The following is a 12,504-nucleotide window of genomic DNA, read 5'->3' as shown; positions in this document are numbered from 1 at the left end:
GGAGGACACCAACAGTCACTGAAATAAACCAGGCTGATGTTGACCTGCTCAGGTAACGGTTTACTTACTGCATGAACCCCAAGTAGGGACAGACACCGAGAGCCAGCCCTACGCCAGGTGCAGAGCATTAATGGTAAGCAAGACAAACACTCCCTCTGCAGGGCGCCAGACCCAGGTGGAGACAGAGGACAGCCACAGATGCCACTTCACCAGGCGGTAACCTCAGCACATCAGAGGGAACTGATTGTGAATCACCCGTGAATCACCCATTCATTCAAAAACTACATGCCAACTGGGGCTACTGTGTTGAAGGAGAGATAAAAATCGCCCATTTTATGAAGTCTGCAGAAGTCACAAGGTAATACTGTAAAACGTACAGACGTAAGATGGCAATTAGAGAGAAGAGGGGAAAAAGGCAGGGAGGTGGGTATGAGGTTTGGGAGGGGAAAGAGGAGGTGAGATTTTAGACAATGGCCGCAGAAGGCCTTCCTGAGGAGGCCACCTCTGAATAAACTCAGAAAGACGCGGGAGAGCCGGTCACGCGGGGACCCGGCAAAGCGCAGCACAGGCAGAGGCAGCAGCGGGAGCAAAGGGCCTGAGGTGCAGAGAGCCCGGTGCGCTCACAGGAAAGCAAGGAGCCCCACGTGGCTGGAGCAGAGCAGACACGAGGAGTGACACAGCAGGGGCTGAGCGTAGCATCACATGGAGCGTTCCCGCCAGCAGAGACAGGGGCTTCACCGCACTGAGGGGTCGCAGCAACGGCCTGGGCCGACTTACAGTCTAACAGGGCCACTGTAGTCACTGTGCGGGACTAGCCCAGCGTGGGTCAGGGGACCCCTGAGGGGCCACTGCGGCGATGCAGGGGCGAGATGAAGATGGCCTGAAACAGGGCAGGGAGGTGCTTCCGGAAGATAGAACTCTAGGCATTTTGAAAGCTGATGGACCATAAATGGGATGAGAGCGAAAGGATGGAGCTGGCATTGATACCAGCCTATGTGGGAGACACAGGTATTTATTTGCAAAAGCAGGTCCTCAAGAACTTCATATAATAGACCATCTGATAGAGACTTATTGTAAATGGTTAAAGACCTAAAAGAAGAAACTGAAACTATAATAAAAGAAGGGGGGGTAGAATGGAGGGAAGAAATGATGAATTAGAGTACCAACAGGGACTTCCCTGGTGGTCCAGTGGTTAAGAATCCACCTTCCAATGCAGGGGACGTGGGTTCCATCCCTGGTTGGGGAACTAATATCCTACATGCCCTGTGGGGCAACTAAGCCTGCGCGCCGCAACTACCGAGCGCCACAACTGAAGAGAAGCCCGCATGCCACAACAAAGATCCCGTGTGCCGCAGCTAAGACCCAACGCAGCCAAAATAAATTAAAAACTTTTTTAAGTTAAAAAAAATAATAAACTGTTTCTAAAATAAGTTTTAAAACAGAAAGAGTACCAAACAGAACTCCTACATGAAAAGCACAGTCATGAAAATTAAAAAGGGAACAGTCAAAACAGCAAATTAAATCAGCTGATAAGAGAATCACTAAGTTGGAAATAGGTCTAAGGAAACAGAATACCGTCCAGAAACAGATAAATAAGATATCTAAAAGACATGGTGAGGGCTTCCCTGGTGGCACGGTGGTTAAGAATCCGCCTGCTAATGCAGGGGACAGGGGTTCGAGCCCTGGTCCAGGAAGATCCCACATGTCACGGAGCAACTAAGCCCACGCGCCACAACTACTGAGTCCACGTGCCTAGAGCCCGTGCTCCGCAACAAGAGAAGCCACTGCAATGAGAAGCCCGTGCACCGCAACGAAGAGTAGCCCCCGCCCGCCACAACTGGAGAAAGCTCCCATGCAGCAACAAAGACGCAACACAGCCAAAAATAAATAAATGAAAAAATTAAAATTTTTTTAATTAAAAAAAAAATAAGTAAAAGACATGGTGGATAGAATAGGAAAGCCTAAGATATTAATACAAGTCCCAGAAGAAAAGAAACAGAATAGGTTAGAGGCAACCTTCAAATCTACAATGACTGCAAATATTCCTAAGTGAATAACAGACATTCATCTTTAACTTAGAAAGCATCAACTTCCAAGCAACATAAATAACAAAGCCATACCTAACAAAACAGACTGAGACTGCAGAACAGATACGAGAGAAAATATACAGAAAAGGTAGGTTATCTACAAAGGAATGAAAACAGGACGGACGGGGGCAGATTCTCTAACAGCAATACTAAGCACCGGAAGATGGTAGATTACCTTCAAAGTGCTGACACACACACACAAAGTACTCACCTGGAATTCTGTGCCAAGCTAGTGACAATAAAACTAAGCCTTTTCAAGTAAAGACCAATATTTAACTCGACAGAGTCTCTGTTCGAACCAGCAAGCAGTGTGACTCACTGTGCGATTTGTACCCAGGACCAGTCAGCAACCGTGGAAGGAGCCAGCGCCACAAGATGAACCAGTAATGGACACTGGTTCCTTCGCTGTCCCTAGTGCAAGGTGACACAGCTCTTCACCCCATCAGAGACCAGAAGCAAATAGTTTGCAAACCAGCACTATGCACAGCATTATACTAAACAGATACTTAAAGAGAGAGAATTGAGTCAAAAGCAAGGGGTAAAATGCAAAGAGGAAGGGTAAGCCAAAGAAAGAGAGACATTTCTTTTCCTCTTCAAAAGAAGAAATTTATATAGTCAAGCAACCAATGGATATTTTTAAAAATCACAATAATGACTTATTCAAGAGGTAAGAAAACACATCAGAACAAAAGCACTCGACCACAATACCATGGAGATGGGGAGAGAGTGTTGGGGCTACAACACTCTACGTTATTTTATTGTTGGAGAGATGGGTATAGTTACTAACTTTAGCTTTCCATTAAATCAAAAATACGTGTTTAAGGCAACCATTAAAAGAAAATGAATTATAATTCAGGGAATGCATGATGAGATTTTTTTTTAAAAGAAACAAAAAAAATATATCATTAGTATCCTCAGAGATGATGAGAAGGACTTATTTGAAATTCCAAATAAAAATCTCCAAAGGATAGCTGATGTTCTCAAGTTCAGAAAATATTCCAGAATGGAGTAAAAACACGAAAACAGAAGATGAGCAATTAACTTTTCCACCATACATACACAGTTCTTGTAGGAAATGGGACAATGCCTTCAAAACTGAGGGGAAATTAATTTGAATCTGTAATCCTACTACAGCCAATCAGATTTAAGAGCAAGTTATGGGCATTTTCAGACAACGCATGGGTCCTCTCCCATCCAACCTCTCTAAAGTATAGGATGATACACTCTAACAAAACGAAAAAGGAAGCCAAGACAAAGGGCGTGAAATCCAAGAAGCAGCGGATCCAAGCCAGGAGTGATCCCCAAATGAGCTCTGATCAAAGAGCAGAAAACACACGGCCCAAATCCGAACTGAGACCTTCCTGAAGAAGAACGGTGATTATTCGTAGACACAGCATCGTGAAGAGCCCTGACAGTCCGAGATACAATGGGAAGGCATATTATTCTGTCAACAATAAAAGAGAGAGACTACGTAAAATGCCAAGATTTAAAACCTATTCGAGGTAGCTATGTACCAAGTATTAAGCAAACAACGTGGAATGATTTTTTGGCGCAACTTAGGAAATAGAAGAAATGGGAATCTTCTGACCTAAACACTAAGCCTATCTTCCTTCAGTTAAGAGGAAGCTAAGAGACACAAGATGATGTCATTTCTCTGCAGATCCAATCAGACCGTGTGATCTTGCAGCAAATGATGTTTATGCAATACTGTAAACGCCGCTTATTAGTTTTTGATTCTTTAGAACCACCCTCTGAATAAAGCAGGTAAGACCATTAGAGTTACCCAGCAGGAGACACATGTTCTAAACCTTGGCAATGCACCAGCGACACGCTGCTGGCACTGAGGCAGTGGGAGGAGCGGCTGAGGGACAGGCAGAATCCGAGGCCCTCATCTTACTTAGCGGGAAGTCAAGAGATGTCTAAAGGTGATGAAACAAGAAACAGAGCTTATAGTGTATCATCCCATATTCTAAAGGCAGCCAGAAGAGGAAATAAAAATGGAACTAATGAACGCGGGGCAGGGGAGAGGGGAGAGGAGACCAGAATTACATTTCTGGTGTCTGAAGACAGAGTCGACCGATATCATTTGAGGTTGACAAGCACGGGTATATTGCTCATTTAGAGTCATGCAAGGCTCCAGACAGAACTACAAGAAGACACGGTAAAAAGTGGGATGAGGCTGAGGTGGGGGAAGCTTACTTCATCTGACACAGTTTTCTACACTTATGAATTCATACAATATACATGCATAAGCTTTCATTTTAACTGATTCTTCAATTAAGGATAAAAACTGGAAGGAAACAGGGAAATGATTAATTTTTCCCCAGGACGGAATGCTGTAACTCAGTGATTCTTTTCAGGCTGGGTCCTCATGCAACAGAAACGTCAGCATGTCCCTTAAATATCCAGAAATGTGTAGACCAAATGTGTAGAAACCAAAATCTCCAGGGATGGAACCCAAGATGTGTAATTTGTAACAGTTTTGAGGGTGACGCTGATGAAATTCACACACAATGAAGACCTCCACCTTATCTCAGGAGCTGCCAACCACCTCATTTCAGGAGCCTACTTGAGCCACAGGTAACAGGACAAAGGAACCGGTGATGGCAGCTGAGAACCTGCAGGGTGGGTGTCAGCCCCTGGTGCTCCCTACACACACACACACACACACACACACACACACCCCACCATGCAGCTCCACCATCTCCCTCTCCACGTCTTTTTCACCAGACACAGGCAGCATCCAGGGAAGAGCAGAGGCCAGGGGACACCCTGGTCACTCCAATCCACTCACACCCATGAATCATACAAGGTTTCCTGTTTCAACTCCAGTCACCTCCCTGTACCTTAACACAAGGTAATCAAAGAATATGAAAGTCGTGAAGGATTTAGCAGTTACCCTAATCCAACTCCTCAGTTTAACATTCAGGAATTAAGGCTTAGAGAAATCACCTGACTAATCTAATCCTGTCCCCTGCCCGGCCACTAAGTTTTTTTTTTTTTTTTTTAAATATTTATTTATTTATTTGGTTGTGCTGGGTCTTAGTTGCTGCATGTGGGCTCCTTAGTTGTGGCATGTAAACTCTTAGTCACAGCATGCATGTGGGATCTAGTTCCCTGGCCAGGGATCGAACCCAGGCCCCCTGCATTGGGAGCATGGAGCCTTAGCCACTGTGCCACCAAGGAAGTCCCGCAGCCACTAACTTTTTTTTTTTTTTTTGCAGTACGCGGGCCTCTCACTGTTGTGGCCTCTCCCGTTGTGGAGCACAGGCTCCGGACGCACAGGCTCAGCGGCCGTGGCTCACGGGCCCAGCCGCTCCGCGGCATGTGGGATCTTCCCGGACCGGGGCATGAGCCTGTGTCCCCTGCACCAGCAGGCAGACTCTCAACCACTGCGCCACCAGGGAAGCCCCCGGCCACTAACTATTAAAGCAAAATATTATCAAGTAAACCTGACTGCCCCAGGGACAACACCCGCATCGACTTACTTGAATGAGCACTCGGTCAGGTCGAAGGGCGGGCAGGCATACTGCGTGTGCCACTCGAACAAGTAGGAGCAGTCAGAAGTCTCCTGGAGAAACACCGGCTGCGGAAGTGGAGAGACATGTCCGTGAAACGGGACACGTCAGATAGGCGGTGCTTTAAGGATGCAAGTAGTAAGGGATGGGCCTGCTCATTACACTCTACACAGACTGATCAAGGTGTGAACACAGTAACCAGGAAGTTTTATGAGACGTAAAAGCAGATTCACTTTGTAAAGACAAAGGCAAAGGGCTGAGGGCGAAGCGGCCCCCTGCTGCGTTGAGCACACTCACCGCCTGGGTGCTGCGGTCACAGTAGAAGATGACGGTCGTGGAGCGCTGGTACACCTTATGGCAGGTGTCCCCACCGGTGTAGTTCATCTTCAACACCCCATTCTCATAGGTCAGCTTCTGGGTAAGGAGACCTGCTCGAGAAGCAGCCAGTTCAACAAGGATCAGTTCAGGAAGACCCAGGCTGGTCAACACAGACACGGTGCATCACACATGCTGAACAAACACAAGACCAAGTGTGCCTGGCCTATTGGACCACCGGCTCCGTCACGTGCCACCGTAGAGACCAGAATCAGTCCTCCTCTCGCTCAAGGCTGCGATCTTATAGACTCACCACGGGATCAATGACGTACAGAGACCCCTGGCCTGATGAGCTCAGAGGACGGCACTTCCTCTTCACAGCCCCTCAGGGAGGCCCAAGTACTCACCCCATCGGCTACTTCAACTTCTTCCTTAAAGATTCTTAAACTTATCACCGTGTGCCCAGCGGCTGAGACGGCGTGAGGACCAGCAGCCTGTCTTATGTATTTTGCAGCCCACCCTGTATGAGATGAGTCCCCCTGCCTCAGTTCTAGAAGGTACTACCTCAGGACACCCACTAATAGTCCAGTGTGCCCCAAAGTTGGAATAAAAAGAAGACATACGATCTCAGAACTGGTAACTGGTATTGCTAAATAAGAATGAAATCAACACTTATCTGTACATGTCATGGTGACAAAAATCAAGTGAAATCAGAAACATCATTGGGCGCGTGGGGGCGGGGGGGAGGGCCAGGGATGGAGCCAAGATAGCAGTGCGGGAATACGCAGAGTTCGCATCTCCCCACAACTAAGGCGCCTGCTGGACGTTGGTGGGGGACCCTGACACCTAAGGGGACGGGAAGAACCCCCGACCAAACCGGTAGGACGTGGGGGGCTGAGGGGGTTGGAGAAGTGGAGACCCGACAGGACCAGCGCCCCTGAGGGGTGGCTGAGGTGGGGAGGGGTTCCCATGCCTGAAGGGACCCCCAGGGGCTCCGATCAGCAGGGAGCAGGCCCAGTGTTTTCCCTGCCCAATCGGCCGGGGAAGTCTGCCCAGCTCCCAGACCGTGCCCTACACCCTCAGAGGTCCCCCTCCAGGCCGGGTTGATCCTGGGGACATAGGAGGGAGGCCAGGAGAGAACAGAAGAGGCAGCAGGGAGGCGGCTCTCCAGGACCAGAGGAGCGGGAAAGGAGCAAGGGCGTTTGCCCCACCCACTCAAACCCAGGAAGGCTGCTGGGCTCCCAGGTGGGGTCCCCCGCCCTATGAGACCAGGGGTGGGAGGCACACCTGGGCCCCTTCTGTTCCTTGAGCCTGAGCCCCACCCCCTACACCCCCCAGGGCCTTTTCCAGCCCTGTGGGTACTAAACACAGGCCCCACCCACCACCCAAACCTTGCCCCTGCTAAGGCCCCACCCTCCAGAGCCAAGGCCTTTTCCACCTTTTTTTTCCTCTCTCTTTTTTTTACTACTGTGGTTCCTTTTTACCTTCCAGTTGTTGTTTCACCTATATTTTTATTTTTATATTTTTTTCTAACATATCTGTTAGTTTCCTAGTCTGACTGTATTTTTTACTTTGTCATCGTTCTTTTTTTTGCCCCCTCTCGCGGCTTGCAGGATCTTGGTTCACAAGCCGGAGGTCAGGCCAAAGCTCCGGCAGTGGGAGCTCTGAGTCTCAACTACTGGACAAACAGAGAACTTCAGACCCCAGGGAATATTCATCGGAGTGAGGTCTCCCAGAGGTCCTCATCTCAGCACCAAGACCCAGCTCTACCCAACAGCCTACAAACTCCAGTGTTGGAAGCCTCAGGCCAAACAACCAGTAAGACAGGAACACAATCCCACTCATTAAAAAAAAAGAGACAGCAAAATAATATATCACAGATGAAGGAGCAAGGTAAAAACCCACAAGACCAAATAAATGAAGAGGAAATAGGCAATCTACCAGAAAAAGAATTCAGAGTAATGACAGTAAAGATGATCCAGAATCTCAGAAACAGAATGGAGGCACGGACTGAGAAAATAAAAGAAATGCTTAAGAAAGATCTAGAAGAACTAAAGAACAAACAAACAGAGATGAACAACACAATAAGTGAACTGAAAAATACACTGAAGGAATCAATAACAGAATAACAGAGTCAGAAGAACGAGTACGTGAGCTGGAAGACAAAACGGTGGAAATAACTGTCAAGGAGCAGAATAAAGAAAAAAGAATGAAAAGAACTGGAGACAATCTCAGAGACCTCTGGGACAACACTAAAAGCAACAACATTAGAATTACAGGGGTCTCAGAAAAAGAAGAGAAAAAGAAAGACTCTGAGGAAACATCTGAAGAGATTATAGTGGAAAACTTCAGACATGGGAAAGGAAATAGTCACCCAAGTCCAGGAAGCACACAGAGTCCCACACAGTATAAACTCTAGGAGAAACACACCAAGACACATATTAATAAAACTAACAAAAATTAAATTCAAAGCAAAAACATTAAAAGCAGCAAGGGAGAAACAAAAAATAACATACAAAGGAATCCCCATAAGGTTATCAGCTGATTTTTCAGCAGAAACTCTGCAGGCCAGAAGGGAGTGGCAGGATATACTTAAAGCGATGAAAGAGAAAACCTACAACCAAGATTACTCTACCCAGCAAGGATCTCATTCAGATTCAATGGAGAAATCAAAAGCTCTTCAGACAAGCAAAAGCTAAGAGAATCCAGCACCACCAAATCAGCTTTACAACAAATGCTAAAGAAACTTCTCTAGGCAGGAAACACAAGAAAAAGACCCACAAAAACAAACCCAAAACAATTAAGAAAATGGCAATAGGAACAACATATTGATAATAACCTTGAATGTAAATGGACTAAATGTCCCAACCAAAAGACATAGACTAGCTGAATGGATGGATACAAAAACATGACCCGTATATATGCTATCTACAAGAGACCCACTTCAGACCTAGGGACACATACAGACTAGAAGTGAAGAGATAGAAAAAGATATTCCATGCAAATGGAAATCAAAAGAAAGCTGGAGTAGCAATACGCATATCAGATAAAACAGACTTTAAGACTGTTACAAGAGATAAGGAAGGGCACTACATAATGATCAAGGGATCAATCCAAGAAGAGGATATAACAATTATAAATGTTTATGCACCCAACATAGGAGCACCTCAACACATAAGGCAAATGCTAACAACCATGAAAGGGGAAATCAAAAGTAACACAATAATAGTAGGGGACTTTAACACCCCCACTTACACCAATGGACAGATCATCCAAACAGAAAATAAGGAAACACAAGCTTTAAGTGACACAACAGACCAGAGAGATTTAATTGATATTTATAGACCTTTCTACCCGAAAGTGGTAGAATACACTTTCTTCTGAAGTGCACACAGAACATCCGCTAGTATAGATCACAATTTGGGTCACATATCAAGGCTCAGAAAATTTAAGAAAACTGAAATTGTATCAAGTATCTTTTATGACCACAACGCTATGAGATTGGAAATCAATTACAGGAAAAAAATTGTAAAAACCACAAATACATAGAGGCTGAACAGTGTGCTACTAAATAACCAAGAGATAACTGAAGAAATCAAAGAAGAAATTAAAAGACACACAGAAACAAATGACAACAAAAACACAATGACCCTATGGGATGCAGCAAAAGCAGTTCTAAGAGGGAAGTTTAAAGCAATTCAATCTCACCTCAAGAAACATCTCAAACAAACAATCTAACCCTACACCTAAAGCAACTAGAGAAAGAAGAACAAAGAAAACCCAAAGTCAGTAAAGGAAAGAAATCACAAAGATCAGAGCATAAATAAATGAAATAGAAGCAAACATCAATAAAACTAAAAGCTGGTTCTTTGAGAAGATAAACAAAATGGATAAACCCTTAGCCAGACTCATCAAGAAAAAAAAGGGAGAGGATGCAAATCAATAAAATTAGAAATGAAAAAGGAGAAATCACAACTGACACTGCAGAAACACAAAGGCTTATAAGAGGCTACTATGAACAACTCTATGCCAATAAAATGGACACCCACGAAGAAATGGACAAATTCTTGGAAAGGTACAATTTTCCAAGGCTGAACCAGGAAGAATTAGAAAATATAAACAGACCAATCACAAGAAATGAAATTGAAACTGCAATTAAAAATCTTACAACAAACGAAAGTCCAGGACCAGATGGCTTCACAGGCGAATTCTATCAAACATTTAGAGAAGAGCTAACACCCATCCTTCCCAAACTCTTCCAAAAAATTGCAGAGGGAGGAACACTCCCAAATTCATTCTATGAAGCCACCATCACCCTGATACCAAAACCAGAAAAAGATATCACAAAAAAAGAAAATTATAGACCAATATCACTGATGAGTATAGATGCAAAAATCCTGAACAAAATACTTGCAAACTGAGTCCAACAGCATATTAAAAGGATCATACACCATGATCAAGTGGGATTTATCCCAGGGATGCAAGGATTCCTCAATATATGCAAATCAATCAATGTGATACACCATATTAACTAAGGAATAAAAACCATATGATCATCTCAATAGACGCAGAAAAAACTTTTGACAAAATTCAACACCCATTTATGATAAAAACTCTCCACAAAAGGGGCATAGAGGGAAACTACCTCAACATAATAAAGGCCATATATGACAAACCCACAGCAAACATCATTGTCAATGGTGAAAAACTGAAAGCATTTCCACTAAGATCAGGAACAAGACAAGCATGTCCACTCTTGGCACTCTTATTCAACATAGTTTTGGAAGTCCTAGCCATTGCAATTAGAGAAGAAAAAGAAATAAAAGGAATACAAATTGGAAAAGAAGAAGTAAAACTGTCACTGTTTGCAGATAACATGATACTATATATAGAAAATCCTAAAAATGCCACCAGAAAACTATTAGAATTAATCAATGAATTTGGTAAGGTTGCAAGATACAAACTTAATGCACAGGAATCTCTTGCACTCCTATATGCTAACAACAAAAAATCAGAATGAGAAATTAAGGAAACAATCCTATTTACCATCGCGATGAAAAGAATAAAATACCTAGGAATAAACCTACCTAAGGAGGCGAAAGACTTGTACTCAGAAAACTGTAATACGCTGATGAAAGAAATCAAAGATGACATAAACAGATGGAGAAATATACTATGTTCTTGGATTGGAAGAATCAATATTGTGAAAATGACTATACTACCCAAAGCAATCTACAGATTCAATGCAATCCCTATCAAGCTACCAATGGCATTCTTCACAGAATTAGAACAAAAAAGTTTGCAATTTGTACGGAAACACAAAAGACCCCAAATAGCCAAAGCAATCTTCAGAAAGAAAAACAGAGCTGGAGGAATCAGGCTCCCTGACTTCAAACTATACTACAAAGCTACAGTAATCAAGACAGTATGGTACTGGCACAAAACCAGAAATATAGATCAGTGGTACAGGATAGAAAGCCCAGAGATAAACCCATGCACATATGGTCACCTAATTTACAAAAAAGGAGGCAAGAACATATGATGGAGGAAAGACAGCCTCTTCAATAAGTGGTGCTGGGAAAACTGGACAGCTACACGTGAAAGAATGAAATTAGAACACTCCCTAACACCATACACAAAAATAAACTCCAAACGGATTAAAGACTTAAATGTAAGACTGTAAAACTCTTAGAGGAAAACACAGGAAAAATACTCTTTGACATAAACCACAGCAAGATCTTTTTTGACCCACCTCCTAATGAAAATAAAAACAGAAATAAACAATGGGACCTAATGAAATTTAAAAGCTTTTGCACAGCAAAGGAAACCATAAACAAGATGAAAAGACAACCCTCAGAATGGGAGAAAATATTTGCAAATGAAACAACGGGACAAAGGATTAATCTCCAAAACATACAAACAGTTCATGGAACTCAATGTCAAAAAAACAAACAATTCAATTAAAAAATGGGTGGAAGACCTAAATAGACATTTCACCAAAGAAGACATACAGATGGCCAAGAGGCACATGAAAAGATGTTCAACATCACTAATTATTAGAGAAATGCAAATCAAAAGTACAATGAGGTATCACCTCACACTGGCCATTCTGAAGAATGGCCATTATCAAAAATCTAGAAACAGTAAATGCTGGAAAGGGTGTGGTGAAAAAGGAACCCTGCTGCACTGCTGGTGAAAATGTAAATTGATACAACCACTATGGAGAATAGTATGGAGGTTCCTTAAAAAACTAAAAACAGAACTACCATATGACCCAGCAATTCCACTATTGGGCATATACCCTGAGAAAACCATAATTCAAAAAGAGTCATGTACCACAATGTTCACTGCAGCACTATTTACAATACCCAGGACATGGAAGCAACGTAAATGTCCATCGACAGATGAATGGATAAAGAAGATATGGCACATATATACAATAGAATGTTACTCAGCCATAAAAAGAAACGAAATTGAGTTATTTGTAGTGAGGTGGATGGACCTAGAGTCTGTCATACAGAGTGAAGTCAGAAAGAGAAAAACAAATACCGTATGCTAACACATATATATGGAATCTAAAAAAA

At 43.5% G+C, this 12,504-nt stretch overlaps 1 protein-coding gene across 1 annotated transcript in view; it reads right to left on the bottom strand.

Annotated features, from left to right (window-relative positions):
* Positions 1–12,504, bottom strand: part of IGF2R (insulin like growth factor 2 receptor) — a 106,145-nt gene that overhangs the window by 25,717 nt on the left and 67,924 nt on the right. The window contains exons 28-29 of the mRNA XM_024747855.1: positions 5,903–6,033; positions 5,576–5,673 (exon numbers count right to left, since the gene is read on the bottom strand). Of these exons, the coding sequence (XP_024603623.1) occupies positions 5,576–5,673; positions 5,903–6,033 (229 nt within the window). The remainder of the gene's footprint in view (positions 1–5,575; positions 5,674–5,902; positions 6,034–12,504) is intronic.

This window comes from Neophocaena asiaeorientalis, unplaced genomic scaffold (assembly GCF_003031525.2).
Source record: "Neophocaena asiaeorientalis asiaeorientalis breed wild unplaced genomic scaffold, Neophocaena_asiaeorientalis_V1.1 scaffold123, whole genome shotgun sequence".
Lineage (NCBI taxonomy): Eukaryota > Metazoa > Chordata > Mammalia > Artiodactyla > Phocoenidae > Neophocaena > Neophocaena asiaeorientalis.
Note: the sequence above shows the minus strand (reverse complement) of the source record. Positions and strands in the feature narration are given on the sequence as shown.